We start from the raw sequence: 18,280 nt of genomic DNA on the forward strand, positions 1-18,280 counted from the left end.
ATCGCACACGAGTCTCATCAAGGAGTGGTACGGACAAAGCAACGACTACGTGAACTCTACTGGTGGCCAAAGATGGATGCTGAGGTGCTCAGTGCCATTCGCTCCTGCCAGCTGTGCCAGTTGAATGACAAAACAGCTAAGCCGCGCCCAGTTCCACTGCAACCAGTTCCTCTGCCAGAGGGTCCATGGCAGAAGGTCGCTGTGGACATAGTGGGCCCTTTCGACATTGCTCCTCCAGAATGCAGGTACGCAATTACACTGACCGACTACTATAGCAAATGGCCAGAGGTTGCCTTCACTCGCACTATTACCACTGAAGCTGTGATCGCCTTCCTGTCAACCGTGTTCAGCCGCCATGGCAATCCTCTGAGCATGGTTACAGATAATGGTGTTCAGTTCACCTCTGCTGCTTTTGCTGCTTTCCTACAAGAAAGACAAATACGCCATCACCGTTCATCTCTCTACTATCCTGCTGCCAACGGCCAAATTGAGAGATTTAACAGAGTGCTCAAACAGACTGTACAGTTGGCCATTCAACAACAGCAGCCGTGGAAACCAGCTGTGACTGACTTTCTGCACGTCTACCGTGCCACACCGCACGCCACAACTGGGACTTCACCTTTCCAGCTTCTCCATGGATGGCCTATGTGCACAAAGTTGACACTACTGCCTCCTGCTTCGACGCCTCCTGCTCCTTCATTGACTGACATGGACATACGTCACAGGGTCGGCCAACGTCAGCTCAAAATGAAGACATACACGGATGCCAGACGTGGCGCTTGTTCTCCTACCTTTCGAAAAGGGGACAGAGTGCGGGTGAGGAACCCACTACATGTTCCTAAAGGACACAGGAAGTTCAGTGATCCTCTGACAATAAGCAAGAAGATTGGTGAGGGTACATACAGACTGAGTAATGGAAATACCTGGAATGCCTCCCACCTTACTGGCTTTCCCATCACTACACACACACCTTCACACGAGGACACTAAACCACCTGACGAATCACCTGAGCCTAGGCCCATGCGAAATACTCGTCAGCCTAACTGGCTGCAAGACTTTGTTACTTAAGAATGTAATGTTATACTGTGATTCTGGTGATGCATACGATTGTTTCACTTGCACTTTGAATCAGTGACCATGGACTGTTGAAATTACTATATGCACTATTTCTGATACACTGTTACTGTAGTAATTGCACTGGAGTTATTTAATTGCACAGTAATGTTAGTCAAAAGGGTAAGTTGTTCTGCATACCTGTGTTCTCTATTATACTTGTACGTATTTCAGTAGGGTAGTTACTCCTTTTCTACAAAGGGGAAAATGTTGTGTCCTGTACCTTTTAATGCAGCACAGGAAGTACTGATACAGGTTGTATAGGGATGAAGAAGTGACTTCCGGAGAGATGCCATGCTAGTTCTGCCCTGAGTAAAGTATCATGTTGATTAAGCTCTGCCTACTTCGTCATTTTTCATATATAAGAACATAACAGTATGTATCATAGAAACCTCACAAAGTTTCCTGGACGCTGGTCACAAATAAATTCGACACCTTCAGTACTGTGTTGCGGGTAGAATATTACTACATATACAGGCTACTCCAAATACGTGATGAGTAGCCTACATTCGGGTAGTGTCTACGGTAACTAGTTGATTCAGAAGAACCAAAACAACGTATTGCCTGAAGGCCAACGTAGTTAATAATTTCATGACTGAATTCCTTCCGTACCCATGTGCTTCAGTAGCTCGCGATGTAATGCAAAGGGTTGCAACGATGGATGTGTTTTTGCTCGTGGGATCGAATCCCACTCGAATCTTTTATTTTCTTAGCTTCCATTTATAATGGCGTGAATGGCTGTAATGGAGTAATCATTACATTTGTTCAGAATATAAAATTATGAAATGAATTGATTTCAAAAGATATAGCGAGGAAACACTCAGCCATAGGCTACACGAAATTGCATAGGAAACGAATGTTTCCATGTTGTGTTACGCGTATTTTGATCGTATTGTCTGGGATAGCAGCGACGTTAGTATGAATTTTTAATATGTGGTGTCAGAAGGAGCTTTGATGTCGGGGTAAATACGGCTATTGCCTCGGAACAAACCCCAAATACGTGATCAGTAGCCTACATTCGGGTAGTGTCTATGGTAACCAGTTGTTCCAGAAGAAGCCAAATCAAGATGTTACCTGAAGGCCAGGGTGGTTACTAAGTACGTAACTGATTTGAGTAATTTCCATGAGCTAAAATAGCTTGTGGTGTAAAGCAATGGCCTTCGGTGTATTACGTGTTTTGCTCTAGTGCGATCGAATCCCACTTCATGCGAGCCTGCAAATGTTTTATTTTGTCTCCATTTATTTTGTTGTTAATGGTAATGTAGTGCGTACGCAGCTTATACTTTCATATTCGCCGCAGCAAATATGAGATCCGACTTGAAAATAGCCAGTAATATGTTTGTGAATTTGTGACGAATCTGATGATAGAGGCAGACTGATAGGTGCACGCACCGCTGGGAAACCAGTTAGTTCGGAAACCAGTAGGGACACACCGGTAACGTTGTTGTTAGAATAAGCTTCGAAGGGGGTTCTTTATTAATGAATGAATGCAATATGAGTAGGCTAAATGCCTGACAATATCACGAGAAGGGAAAAACATAAAAGGACGTTGAAGTCATAGATATTAGGTCAATTCTTACACTGGTCTGCCAAATGTATTCGTTTTGATTGAACTATGAGGCTGCCGATTACCATTCCCTCTTGCAGGGGAAATGAGAAGACAACTATTTCATTCTACACTTCACTTTTAGTATTTTGAGTTGTACATGAGCAGCAAAAAAATTATGCTTTTAAATATGTAATCTTCATAAATAATAAGTAGGCTATGCATTTTTATATAAAATATACAGAAATATCAGATTCAAGACTCTGGTACTGACCTTCCGAGCGGTGAACGAGACTGCACCCGGCTACATCAAGTCTCTCCTCCAGCCTTACACCCCCCCCCCCCCCCCCCCCGCCACCTACGGTCTTCTTCTGACAACCGTTTGGTGGTCCCACCGCCCAAGAGCGCCCGGTCCCAACACAAGCTCTTCTCCTGTCTGGCCCCCCAATGGTGGAATCAACTCCCCACCTCCATCAGGGACACTGACTGTCTCCCCACCTTAAAGAAAAGGCTCAAGACGCACTTGTTCCGGGAGTACAACGGCACTTAGGAATGCTTGGCTGGACCTGATGTTAGTTTCCTCCAGGATCACAATGACTCGTATTTAGAGACTTGTTGCTCTTGTTGGTTAGTTGTAACGGTTTCAAATTCTTGTACTCGCTGTGAAATATTTTTACTGTTGATTGATTTTTCTACAGGTACACTCTTGCACTCTTGTGGGGAGTTTCATGTTGTTCAATTGTAACTTGTTTAACTGCATGCTCTTATGGTTCTTCCCTTTGGCACTTTTTTGGTTTTCCACAATGTATGCTTCATGTTTTGGCTGCTCGCAATGTTTGTGGCTATCTCGTTGTTATGATCAGTGACCTATGCTCTTTTGTAAAGCTCTCTCTTGGAAGTCGCTTCGGATAAAAGCGTCTGCTAAATGCATAAATGTAATGTAAATAAATGTAAATATCAGTTGTAAAAATGTCATTAAAAAACGGGCCCCTCTGCAACCTACGCAAGCAAGCACACCCTACAATTTCCCCAGAAATTGTACCCTCTCTAGTTAAGTTACGTTTGTCATTCCATTAGCATAATATATGCGTTCATTACAAAATGGTTAAATATGCTTTAAAATAACGGAAATAAACTCTACAAACAACCGTCATGTATGTGTGCAACCATTTGTCAAACGTGCTACAATAAAGGCAGGCAACTGTACATTATCAAGTCCTTTCTACTTGTTCTCACTCAGCTCAGGTAAATCAGCGATTTGCTGATGTTCCCTTTTGTGCTCGTCCCCTGTTCGTATCCGCGAGCACGTTTCCAGGCAACTTTTCTTGACGTAAGCAAATAAATGGGGTGTTAGTTTACCCATTTCGGATTGGTTTCAAACTTAGCAAAAATCAGGAAAAATTATTATATCAATAAGCTAGTAGTATGAGCCATGTTCGAGAATCAAACAAAAATTATTGGGGGAGATAGTTTTGTAAATGTTGACTGCAGTTAATAGAATAAAAACGACCGGAAGAGCCGGGTGCCTAACCGTAAATGCAGTACCACCTACATCCACCGGGCCGTTGCTTCAAGCCGAGGGGTGGGGGTCTGGTTCTGCCCGATTAGCAAGCTAGCTAAAAACAATGTTAGTTAGCTTAGCTAAACTGGTTTTCATAGCAAAATAAATCAACAAATCAGATCAGTCGAACTTTATTCAGAAAGGGGGGGATGGCGGGAACATTAAAAGTGTACGGTACAGTAAAAGTGAAATGGAACGCGTCTTTCTGCCTTGAAGCTGCGTGCGCATCATCATCAAGACCCCATCTATATGTAAAGAACATCCAAGCTAACAATTTCCAAGCTAACAATTTCGCCAAATCTGCTTTGTATACCAGATGTACTGTGTTATGGTTGTTTGAGTTAAACAACTTGCTAAATGAATTAAATGTCTGTTAAATGTCAAATCCAACTATAAATGTATAAAAGAGAGAGTCCCAATCAAATCTGAATTATTTTTAAACATAAAGGTTTAAAAGGCTACCTTTGCCTAAACTGACATGCACCAACTCAGAGCACTGAGTTTCAACATCCATTTACACATTTAGTCTCTATTTGTTAAGGCCGATATATGCTTCTGCGTTTTTCGAAAAACGGACACATGGGAACGCCCTCGTCTCCGTGGAACGCCCTCTACGAGCTCTCCGTCAGCCCTCGGACAGCCTCGGACACCTAGACGTGCACCTCCTGAATTTTCTAATATGAATTATAAAAACTTACAGCAATGGCGGTCAAAGGATTCTGTTCGTCCTGTTTATCACGGCAACCCCGCCCCTGACGCAAGCGGTTCTTAATACTGACCAATCACAGCCAAGGGGGTCTCCGTAGCTCTCCGAAATTACGACGGACAGTTAAGGCCGAAATATGCTTCTGCGTCTCCGTTTACGGATGGGCGGGCGAACGGATACGCACGGATAGACTTCGTTTATGGTTCTCCGTAGGCTGTGGATGCTGAAAACAATTCGCCGCCAGAAGAGTAGGTGGCACAACGTTTTTTTGTAAGTCGTCGTCAAGTTTTATTTACCTAGGTTATCGAGAAGGTGGAGCAAATTTACAAATTAGACGTTTCATCAATAAAATACGCACATTTTCAGCAACTACACTGCCCATTTCTCGTCACATTTTAATTCAGAGGGTGGGGTCTTGGTCACCTCTTTCAACCATTTTGTATTTGAGTCTTAACCCTCGTGCTGCCTTCGGGTCACATGACCCAAAGGTTCATAACGAACCATCGTTGTGTTTACCCAATTTTACCCAATACAAAAACAAATAAAAATAATTTTCTTTTAACCTTCGCAATGTGGGGGGTCTGAGACAGCCCAACGGTTAAAAGAAAATGCTTCACTTTGTTTTTGTATGCGGTAAAGTTTTCGCAATACGACGGTGGGTCACAATGACTGATGGGTCAGAACGACCCGAAGATAACACAAGGGTTAAGTAAAGTTTTTAAATACATCAATGATACATATCTCTACACAATTTCAAGTCAAGTTGACCTTTTGTTTGTTTAAGAGGATATCGATTTTGAAGGTTCTTGCAAAATGTCGCTGTACAGGAAAATCCATCATGGCGGACCTTATGGGTCCTTGATGCTTTTTTGTTCCCCATGAGAAATAAGGCAAATATACAATTTTTCTGGCATTTTGGAGTAATGTGGCGCTGGGGAAATCACATAGACTTTGGGCGTGGCTTATAGCGCCACATATGGGCGTACATGGGCCACTAGCCGTCTGGGAGTAGTGAGTGACCTGTTGTATCATTGGGCCAAATTTGAAAAAATCGGGTCGAGGACTTTTTGAGCTATTGAGCCATTTAGCCATTTAGTTTTATAATAATTATAAAACTAACAAAAACAATAGGTTTCCTCCTACCGGAAGAACCCTAATAATAATAATAATAAAACTAACAAAAACAATAGGTTCCCTCCTACCGGAGGAACCCTAAAAAGTGGGGTACAGTTAGTGCAATTGTGCAATATGGAGCTGAAAGTGACAGTGTGTAAAGTGACTAATAAGTAACTTACTGTTGCTTTGCTAGTTATATGTTGATAAGTAAGGGTCAAGATGTGGTCTAATTGGTTGTTATACAGATCATAGTTGTGTATAAAGGGAACTGTGAAGCATTGTTCTTTAGATTATTGTTCTCCTGAGGGCTTCTCCTCAGCTCTGGCTTCTCCTACTCCTTCCTCACTTCTCACTCTTTCTCTCTCCGATCTACAATAATAATGGTAGAGTAGGTAAGATTGAATGCCTTCACTTTGTAACATGTTTGCCTTGTAATTGATTTAATTCAACTGCAATGTTATTAAATATCTATTTCGTTAAACCTTGCTTCGACCATTCTTGCTCTGATTTAACCCATATCAAATAACTAAAATTTGTCTCAACTAACGTCAAATAACTGCAATTCCAGCATATTTGATTAATGTTAATACACTGTTCAGTTTACCCCTCTTCCTTTAAACCTAGGGGAATAGTTTTGGGTGTTGGGCCAAAATTAAACCCCCTACAAGATTCAATAATCAACTTTCATGTGGATTATGTTTATTCATATATCTTTCTATATCATAAACAGATCAATACATTAACATTACTGGTATTCTGTAATTGTAACATGCTTTCCTCTCTAGTCTAGGTATAATGATACTGTACAACTTTTTCAATTGCCTCAGGAGAGTTGGCTTACAGGTTAAAAGCAATACAAGTTTTTTCCTACAGTATTGCTGAAGATGCTTGATGTTGACATTTGAAGGTTAGTGTCTGTTTTAAAGGTGTTGTCTACGTCTCTTCTTAAAACCATAAAATACCTTAATAATAATAAAATCTGTATATGTAGTCATTATATTAGTAAAAGAAGGAGGACACTTTAAAAGAAAAACGAAATACATTACAGTATAGATGGAAATACATATGCAAAAAATTCTGGATGGTTGTATTCTGTATATTTTCCATATAGGAGATATGACAACAGCGTGGGCCTATTTGCCACCGTATATCATAGATTCAAAAGACATTCATACTCAAACTTCCAACAAAGCCGATTAATTATATTTTCTCCAAAGAGGCAGAGCGCAGAGCTTCTGGACCGTTACAAGCTCAGAAATTACCTCAGGGGATATTATTCATAACCAGGGAACCAATAAATCAATCAATGAACCTAATGAGCCTTGTGTGCATTTGTTGGCATTTGCTCTGATTTCCAATCATCTGTGGAATAACAATGACAGGGAAAGATGATAGTAAATTGTTAATCAGAATGTGATGCAAGACTCAGCAGATTCACCATCATAGAGCTTGTTTGTACTGATGGAAAACATAATGCAGATAATCTTCTTCCACTTCACTGGATGCTTGAACAGATAATAGTCCCATGTTGTCTCCTTTTTCTCAGTGTTGAAAACAAAGAACAGTAAATAATTTTCCATTTTGTTGTGGTAGGTTGACTCTCCCTATGTCCCCCAAGCACTGAACTTAAAATGAACAGATTTACTAGTTCTAAAAAATAGGGTATGTAATAATATGCCAAATTTAAAATTGCCTTAAAATTCAGAGTCCAGACACACAAATAAACAATAGAGAAAGGTGTTGTGTCTGTGGGCTCTGTAATGTCATTCAGAATGACAATGGGTTCCAACATTTTGTATACTAACCAGACAGATGCTTGGGAGTATTCCTGTGCTTTTGGGCAACCAAAAAACATGATGTCAGACAGGATGATAATGAGAGGTTCAGATGACACAAGGTTCCTAAAGGCCCTGGCGTCACTTAGTGTTTTCAGCTAGGACTCAGGGACTAATCTTGGCTGTGGACAGCAATTCAGTGTGGGCTGATTGAATTTAGCCCAAATGGGCGACAAAACATGAGGGCTTGCCAGACCTGTCACTCCAGTCTCCACTCTTGTACAGTAGCACCCCCGGCTGTCATTGGTCAAAAGTCAGTGGCCTGTGGGCTGAATTGATTTAGCCCAACCTAGCTGCAAATCAAGGGGGCGTGCCTCAAAACTTGTCACACACACCATGAAGATTTATGGTAGCTGATGCAGCAATCCTGTTTCAGCCAATCACGTTTAGCTAGGTGGGCCCTCCTTCTTGGATTCTTTTGTGAAATCACTGTCAGTCAAAAATGAGTGGGATGAAGTACAGAAGTTCAGACAAGAAATGGGAGTGTTGTTTCTCATACTGAAGTTAATTTTATAATGTTACCTATGACAGCTTTAACTAAAGTAATGCAAGCACACTCCTTAGTTTCTTTTCACAGACTGATTTAATAGGGTTAGATACTTTGCAGATAGTTGCTTTTGCTTTCAGGGAGACAGAGAGGCCTTAAAAGTTTATTAATGTTTACATGCATTGAAATGGTTGTCAGCAAACCCATTCCCAAAATCACAGAATCTATTGTACAGGAAATAGAAATTGGTTGTCACATTTAGTAAGAGTGCTGAAGTATTATATTCCACAGCATTTTGCACAATTCAAAGAATTATTATTACTCAAAGCCTTTGCAGAACTACCCTAAACTCAATCACTGTTCACTTTTGCCGCAAGAGCTTCAAATTACAATCCCAATTTGACAGTAGGACTTGAACCACCAAGTACATTATAACCCAACCTCATAGACCACTTCATGTAAAAACTTAAATCCCTAGGTATCTTTGAAATAACATTAAAATGAATTTATTTCCTGAACGTATATAATCTATTAAACTACACTATCAGAAGTGAATTAGTGAATACAAATGAGAATACACAAACTTCACAGAGGCAGAAGAGTATCTCCATGGGATAGCTGGAACATGATAGCTCACTGACCGCCCCCAAGCTGGGCACCAAATGTGATGGTGCACTCCTGCTGTTGCTCTTTACAGGATTCAGAATTCAACCATGAATATTAAAGTAGGAGGAAACAGAGCAAGAGGGGTCAGTGGAAGCCTTCACTTTCTGGCATTCATATTATTTTTTTGAAATATGTCTGCCTTTGAATTTAACATTAATGTTCAACATCTCTACAACATATGACATTTGATACAGAGACTTCTAATAAAATAAAATTAACACCAGTGGCTATAAATAACAAAAACTTTAGCAAGTCATCATGGTTGAGAGGGTTTAGTATTTTACCCTAAATCCACCTCCTCCCATCAGCCACTGCCATTATGACATCAGCAGGGTAGACCACAGAGTTCCTGGCATGGACAAGGGTCCGGACCTTCTGCTCTCGACGGGGTGTGAGTGGCCTAGGCAGCGGTGGCCAGGTCACCAGCTCTGTGCCTCATGCCTGCCTCTCCACAGGGGAGGTAACAGGCTGGATGGCAAGGTGTCAGAAACAACCCTTTAGACGTGTCAAAAAGATAACACAGCGGAAGCTGTTCATCATCTATGTTGGTGATGGGCTGAGGTGATGCACTGGCTGCTAACTGTAAAAGCACACTGCACAGGTTTACATAAAGATAGCCACAAGTGGATGACATTCTCACCCCTTAGAAACCCATGCATGAAAATATGCATGCAATTGATTTGAAAACAGAAAGTCATATGATGATATAGTTAGACTATATTTGGAAATGACACAACAAGGCACTGCAGACAGCAGTGCACCTTCTCACTTCTGATTAATAGATTTTACTTGTAATATAGCTTACCTTGATACACCACTGTATCTCAATGTAATTGAGATTCATGGTTGGATAATGCATTAAATCAATGGATGTTTTATTAAACCATTTTAATGGGTGTTATCATTTTAAATCAAGCAACAATTAAATACTGTAAATATGATATGTTCTCACTATGGATCTGAATGAATGTATGTTGCGCCTCTCAAATAGATGACCTTTCCAATCTGACTTAAATTGTTTTGTCTGGTTTTTGTCATAAATAATTTTGGTTGTACATTTGAACAAACCAGCATGAAATCAACTAGTGAGAACCAATCAAGATGAAGGCCTTAGTTTTGCGTGTTCACGTGAGAGTAAGTAGTGTCCCAATACTCTTTTTGACCGAGGGGTAGGGCTAAGACGAAGGGGTATACACCCCTTAAAACCATGTGTTTTCGGGAGCTTACTTAAAACCTAGGGGTATGTGAATCCTGCTCAACTGCAACAATGGCGGACAGATCATCCAGAGAGTCCCATAAATGTAATATTTTCGGCTTAAATAATTGATTAAAAAATGATGACAGTCTTGTTTTGTGCTCTACACAGTCCTGTACATATGTATTTGCAACCATGTTCTTAATTGAAAAGCTTTTAAAAAACACTAGTTTGCTACGCTAACGTTACATTGCTGATTTGCACAACAGTCCTGCATTTCTCTGATTAGCCTTGAATGGACTCCATGCATGTCTACAGTTTTAACTAAACTCCATCAGCAGCAAATTTCGTTTGATATCAGTGTTTAACACTACTTTCTTTGGAGCTACATAGCCCTCATTTCATAGGGCAATGTAGCCCTTACCCCTCAGTTTCGAGGGCTAAGGGCTAGGGGTAAACTAAGGGCTAGGGGTAAGGGGTAGGGATAAGACAGAGTATTGGGATTCGGCCTTACTCTATTCATGGTCTCCTTCTGCCATCATCAAACAACTAAATCACTGTTAAGCCATGTGAAGAAGATCGCTTATTTCTCTGTCAATCAATTAGGAGATATCTGATGGGAAGTTTGCAAGGTGGCAAAAGCTCAAAAACGTTTAGGCCTCTCTTGAAAGACCCAATAACATGATAGATTGACCTATCTCTGGTGTCACAATCCCCAGTAACTGAACCCAAACACAGACCAGGACAAGGTAGGTGGTGAAAAAGGTGGTATTTATTGGTGACACAAAAATAACTGAAGGGGTATTGTCAGACGTGTAGACAGGTGAATACGGGTGATGGGAGGCTGATGGGGGTGACGAACGTGCAGGTTGGTGGTTACTGGTGGCCAGGTGGGAGTGAATGGAATTCCAGGGTGATTCCAGAGTATGGCTAACGATCCTGCAGGGACTAGATGTCAGGCCACAGCTTATGCTAGGGACACACCACAGGATAATCAGGCCGATTTCGCCCCTTACGTCAATCCTCGGTAATGTCCTGATTATCTTGATGGTTCTGCAGATTATTTTATCAGATTTTCCCTTGGTGTGAGGTGTGTTAAGAGTGACCGAATCTGCTCGGAAGGACGTCGGAGGCGCCCCGATCGCGAATCGTAAATATTCAATGATCAGAAATCCTGATGTGTGGGGGGAACCCCGAGGACAAACCCGCGCACGCTCTGGAGATTATCACATGAAACGAAACAATATCCAATCAGAAAGCAAGCTGAGAGAAGACGGAAGCATAACAAACGCAGTAATAGTGCAGCACAAAGTTAAATCAAAGAACTTATATTGACTCTTTAGTTAAATGGATTTGGACAGCAGAGATGGAGGATCAGCTTGTCGATTTGTGGCAACAGCAAACCCTTTTTTTTTTTTTCATAAATTTTCTGTGAAAATCATTCCAAACACTATCATCGCATTCGTTGCCCGGCAACCGGAATGGGGTATGTTCAGGAACGTAACACAAAACAGACAGACAGGGTAAACAAGCTCAAGGGAATGGGGTCGTAACACAAAGAAGTTAAGAAATGATTTGAAAGGGGGTGTTTGTCAATAAACAAAATTAAATCAATAATCATTACACCTACCAGCCTTTGGATTGAGAATGGACATTTATGATAAAAAAGACAAGAAAGGAAGAAGCAATGGCTCATCCCTCTCTCCTTCTATGGTACCTTATATTACTGCTGACACAGTTAACAATTCTAAAGTGACCCCCCCCCCTACCATTGTCCACTAACGACTTCTCAAAAGCAAGGGGCCATCGAATCTGGCCTGGGTTATTTTCATGTGCTATGGTGATTATTAGCTCTGACAACAATATGGTAAGATTTCCTTCCCTCTGTCGAAAGCTGACTGGCACTGTGCTATAAGGGGTCACTTGCACACGCTGTCAGGTCAGCTCCATCATGCCTCTCCGAGGGGAAAAAAATGCCTCACAGGTTGGATGTCACAATGTCATGTCAGTTACTTTCAAGGCCCTTTGCTGCCATCTCAGGCGGGGGTGTTTCTGCACCTTAACCTAAAGGAACTGTTGGTTAAGTTGAGATAGACAGTTTCAAATGATATATGGACCTATCAGTTCACTCACATAAAAACATAATTAATACCAATATATATTTCCAAAGATGCTACCATCAACAATTTATTATTTGCAAAACATTTACAGTTGAAATAAGAAATACTCTATAGGGGTACAACAACCTTGTGCTCTAAGATGTTTTGAGTGGAAGAAGGTGGAAGTCAAGTACCGAGGTGCAGCGAATGATCACAGGACTCCAATGGGATTAAACCTTGTGTCACATCTAATAAGTGCACTGAAGTGTGATATGGCATCAGTGGACGATAACAGTCTGCGAAGTGCAGATTGTTGGGGCACAATTGGAGCTGTGGCACAAGTACCTCCTGAGATTTTTGTTTAGAGTAAACACATTTTGGTTGAAACTGCTGGTAGTTTGTCTTCCCAAGTAGATGAAAATAAGACACCAGGCACCTCTCTGAACAGGTAAGAACATAATTTGAACTGAATTTGTGTAGGCTTTTAATTGAACAGCTTGGTGGGTGCTCATGGCATCAAAACATTATAACCAATACATTTTTCACTATGTATTTGTATAAATTAAACATTTTGTCATACATTAATACATTTTACCCTGTGCAAAAAGACTTTGTACAAAAATAACTAAGGATCAACGTAGGCTTTATTATGGAAAGCTGAAACTTGATGCAACTGGAACTGGGTAGCCTAATTATGATTTCAAGGTGTTAAGTGTATATAAAGGCTGGCCTTATAGCAACTGTCACGTGTGTCATTCCAATCCCCACTCCCCAAAAAGAATCGAAAGAGAACGTGATAATGGACTGCATGATACTATCGTCATCACGAGCGAATCCTGAAGACAAGCAGACTCGAAGCGTTAGTCATAGGCTATGTTGTCATAGGCCGTTTTGGTTCTACAAAAACGTATCAGGGATAGGTTGTGAGTCACAGGAACAAACTGTTTGGGCTATCTATCATTCTACAGTATTTCTATATATTTATTATCATTTCAGTTTCACGTATTTCATGATTACGCTATCTAAAGACTCGTAATTGTGTCAGATCTTTCATTTAAGGACCAAGATTGGTGAGTGGAGATTATTTAGCTGTTTGTTTCGTTGCATAAAATCGTCAATATGTTTGCATCGGCTAGATATGAACAAAAAATAAGTTTCATGTTTTCATTAGGCTACTTGTCACCGTCGAAATATATGTAACCTAAATTAATTAAGACAATATGTCAGCCCCCATAAACCAAAAATATATATATAGGCTACAGATAGACAGACAGACAGATAGACAGATATATAGCCTAGATAGTTTAGACCCATTCGAATTTCGGAAAACTGTTTATGTCATAGATGAGCTAATTACAAGTGTTTAAACGAGGAAATTAACAGGCCACAAATATTAATTCGCAGTCGGTTAATTTTGTTTTAAACTTAAATTGCACGTAACCTTTAATTGTATGTCCTCCCTTTCACTAAAACACTCGTTGGTCTGCTGAGAAAAAGTAACAGTTGTCCTCTGATTTAGGCTATAAGGAAATGCAGGCAATTCTGTGGAAAAAAAGACAAACAAATAAAGAATCCCTTAAAAAGTCTATAGGCCTAATTTAAATTTACATTCATAAAAAAACATCGACCTTTTGAAGATGCAAATGACACGTGAAAAATGCAAAATCTCGTAGGATAGGCTACTTATTGACAAGAATAGGGTTACATAGTAAAAACAAAAAACTATGTTTCAATTTTATTGCAATAATAGCCGATTCTGTTCTTCGTTTGGCTTTAACGGCAAAATTATATATATACATTTTTATAAATGACTCCGTTTTGTTTTATGAAACGAATCAACTTAATTGCATCTTCGATAGCCTATAGCTTTTGCATATCTGTTGAAAAATATAAAGAAAAGATTAGCACTGAAAAAAAAATCACCACAAATAACTCAAGTTTAAGGTATGAACTCGTTGGTGTGAAGATGTGAACTAGTGAACTAATAAAAGCCACTCTTAGCGTACATCTTACAGTAGGCCCTAAGTTAGTTGTGTAAAATAGGTGTCTCACAAACTGACATACACCGAGTTTTATAAGGGGTGTAGAAAGTGCCATCATGAGTTTCGCCGTCGCCTGTAAAGTGTGCTCTATTGTCTTAAACGTTTACTAACTTTTATCGTTATACAGATTTACAGAACAATTCAGTTATTTGCATCCAGCCGATGACTGTAAGACAACATCGAAACAAGCAACGGAATTGGGAGCAAAATACGTGTTCCCAAAAGACAGACATGCTCGGCGAAGGAGAGACTGGAACATACCCCGTACCCAAGGACTCATCGGAGGAGCAGCAAAAATCTTCATCTGTCGACGCAGAAAATGTCTCAAATGATAATCGGTATACTGAAGGAATTGGATCAGATCGATATTATATTTCTCCCCCGGCGAAACAGACTGAAGATGTGGCAAAGTCATGTTCCTTTTTCCCCTATACCAGTCAATCTGGGGCTGTTTACACCGCGTCCGGTGCCTCCAGGTATGCAAACTCGCTTCACTTTGGCTCGGGGTTACCTCCCACGGCATTCTCCTCAACAGTGGGCGCCGGGCGTAGTCAGTTTAGTTCAGCTTTCCAATTTGGTCACAGTCCTGGCTGCATATACCCGCCGTACGCGGGCACGGGGTCGGGTATTGCTCCAATGTCATTATCTACTCCAAGTGCTGGGATAAGAGCTCAAGTCTACCTCTGCAATCGTCCTCTCTGGCTCAAGTTTAATAGACACCAGACCGAGATGATAATTACCAAGCAGGGAAGGTGAGTATGATGATTTCAGGAACAATACACGCGAAAATGCACAATATTGTGATATTTGTAGGCTAATACTCATATTTATTTCTACGAGCCTTGAACTGAACAGCTCGGGAGCCTCGTACTTTTTCTCCCTCTCATTGTTTTATTCATAAAATGTTGTCTTTGGCAGGCGAATGTTCCCGTTTCTTAGTTTTAACATTACTGGACTAAGCCTCTCTGCACATTACAACGTATTTGTTGAAATTATTTTGGCTGATCCGAACCACTGGCGTTTCCAAGGCGGTAAATGGGTCACCTGTGGAAAGGCAGACAACAATATGCAAGGTGTGATCGTGTATAAATGAGTAGCCTGTTTATCAAAACAATTATGTGTAAATATTTACTAACTTTAAATGGGCTTTTTGGGTTTATAGGCAAACATACTCTAATATATTTCATGTATACATTTAAACTAAATTAATTAAGCCTATTGATTTGATTATAGTGCGGTGCACATATTTTTATAAGCCATTTTCTTTCCATAGGGAACAAAATGTATGTTCACCCTGAATCCCCGAACACAGGAGCCCATTGGATGAGACAGGAAATATCATTCGGAAAACTAAAACTAACCAACAATAAGGGTGCCAATAACAACAGTTCACAGGTAAAGATATACGTTTCAGTTTTCTCTACACTAGTCATTGCAGATTATTGTCAACAATTGTACCATAAACACATGTATAAATTGTCACATTGTTATGTTTAAGCCTGTGTTTAGCCTATTCATCTTTCAAAAACATTGTCTGATTCATGTGTAATTACAGTTGCATTTCAAATAAATGTCAGTAACATTTTTACCATAATAATACCATACAATAATACAAAATAAGGTATTTATTAGGCCTTGAATTAATATATAACCTGTTTCATTTTCATTATTATTATTATATAGTCTACACAGATTCTAAAATATATTTCTTCATGAAAATGTATCAATACACCCATTAATATGCCTCATCTATAAGGATAAGGCCGATCCAAAAGGCACCAACATGTATCCACTCATTTGATTTGTTGTTTTTTAAGATGATTGTCCTCCAGTCTCTGCATAAGTACCAGCCCAGATTATACATTGTGGAGGTGGTTGAGAATGGTGTGGAGGACGTGAATACTGACCTCAGAACACAGACCTTCACTTTCCCAGAGAACCAGTTTATTGCTGTTACTGCTTATCAGAACACTGACGTAAGCAGGTTTAAGGTTCCCATAGCATTCTCACTGCATGTACAAAGTGTAGATCTGTAAATTATGTACTTATAAAAACACACATACATAAAATGGGATTGACAGACCATGATAATGTGACTCAATTGTACACTTTTGCTTTCTTCTAGATCACACAGCTGAAAATTGACCACAATCCTTTTGCTAAAGGCTTCAGGGACAACTATGATTCGTTAGTCTTATTCATAAATATCTTAATTTAATCAACCATTCTTAGTGTTCGTCCTATATGAACACATTGTACTTTTTGTTACATTTCATGCCAATTCCAGGATGTATACTGCTCCAGAAAGTGACAGACTGACACCATCCCCTACTGACCTGACCCGGTCTCACCAGATTGTTCCAGGGGCTCGCTATGCCATGCAACCTTTCTTCCAGGACCAGTTTGCCAACAACCCTCAGAACCGCTTATACAACAGTGAACGGGCTGTGCCCCAAACAAGCACCCTCCTTTCCCCCCAGACCGACGACTCCACCCCACAAAGATGGTTTGTGGCATCAATGCAGCAGGGAGTAGGAACCAACAAACTGGACCTGACCCCTTATGAGGGAGATTACTCCAGTCTGTTCCCCTACAGTATCAAATCCCTACCCATACAGACCTCCCAGGCCCTAAGCTACTACCCAGATCCACCTTTTACCTCCATGGCAGCGGGCTGGGGCTCCAAGGTTTCCTACCAGAGAAAAGTGGCCATGGGCCTGCCCTGGTCACCGAGACCCACCCCCTCAGGGGTTCCTGACGACCAGTTACCTGACAAGGACAATGAAGAGATCACCAGTGGGAGTGGTAGCAACCTTACGTCGGCCTGGACTCAAACACACCACTTGACCGTTGGTCGGGAAAGTAAGGCTGAACCTGGAGCATACTACTCCATGGCTTGTAAAAGAAGGCGTCTGTCTCTAACTGGGGATAGCACCGAGACTTTACCCACCATTAAGTGTGAAGACATGACCAGCAGTAATTACACCTACAGCAAGGAGATGTCCTCCCCCAAAAACATGGCTTACTATTCATTTTACACTAGCGCTTAAACAATATTTGACTTTGGACCTCTCTCTAAGTGGTGTGTTTCTTTGTTTCTATTCTTCTGTCATTACTGTGCTCCCTATACTGTACCAACAATCTGATTACACATTTGACTCCATGAGCATGTGTGTTTGAGCAAGTACCAAAGCATTACATTCTCCAACTGAGTTGTGAGGATGTTAAATACTATACAATATCTGCTAATAACTTTGAAGTTCTGTTTCTTTTTGAAGGCTCATTAATACATTTGTGAACTGTGAATGTGAGGTATCTTTTGTAAGATATAGCCAAATTGTAATACAATGGGATTTGATTATAAAAAAGTAATATTGCATCAAATTTTTCCATGTTACCATTTTCCATGACGTGAATGATCTTTTTCTGCTTGGGACCATCCATGGCATCTTGCTTCTTCAATTGTTTATCATTGAACTACTGTATTAGAGTGTTTACACCATTATTTGAAATTCATGTCCTCATTGGCATTGTGTTGCAAAATGTAGCAAGTGTGTTAAGGATGTTTTCTGTTTAAAATCTAATATGTGTACTCTACTACCGTCTAGTGGTATATATTTGCAATTACACCCAAGGAACCGGAATATGGAGTGAGGTGTTTCAGATTGTCGTTACAAACTATCTAGGGATACATTCAAGAGCAGCTGTTAAGTTCTTCCTGTCTTATGTTCTTCATTAAATGAAACATTAATGTGTTGTCTGTGAAAGAAAAGTTGATGAATTTTGATTAATGAATCTGGTCAAAAAGTAACTTAGCTTGATTTGCCCCGCCCCCTTAAAATGTGTTGTGTTGAGCCTTGTGGGTGGTGTGAAATTTGTTGGGTGGAGCAAGTTTGTGGTTACGTGTTATTGCA

At 40.4% G+C, this 18,280-nt stretch overlaps 1 protein-coding gene across 1 annotated transcript; it reads left to right on the plus strand.

Moving 5' to 3' along the window:
* Positions 1-14,538: 14,538 nt before the first annotated feature.
* eomesb (eomesodermin homolog b) lies at positions 14,539-17,593 on the plus strand. The gene is made up of 6 exons (XM_062466269.1): positions 14,539-15,118; positions 15,285-15,439; positions 15,640-15,761; positions 16,184-16,342; positions 16,492-16,553; positions 16,654-17,593. The coding sequence occupies exons 1-6, from the start codon at positions 14,598-14,600 to the stop codon at positions 17,414-17,416; spliced, it is 1,782 nt and encodes a 593-aa protein (XP_062322253.1). The 5' UTR covers positions 14,539-14,597; the 3' UTR covers positions 17,417-17,593.
* The last annotated feature ends 687 nt before the right edge of the window (positions 17,594-18,280 follow it).

This window comes from Osmerus eperlanus, chromosome 7, assembly GCF_963692335.1.
Source record: "Osmerus eperlanus chromosome 7, fOsmEpe2.1, whole genome shotgun sequence".
NCBI lineage: Eukaryota > Metazoa > Chordata > Actinopteri > Osmeriformes > Osmeridae > Osmerus > Osmerus eperlanus.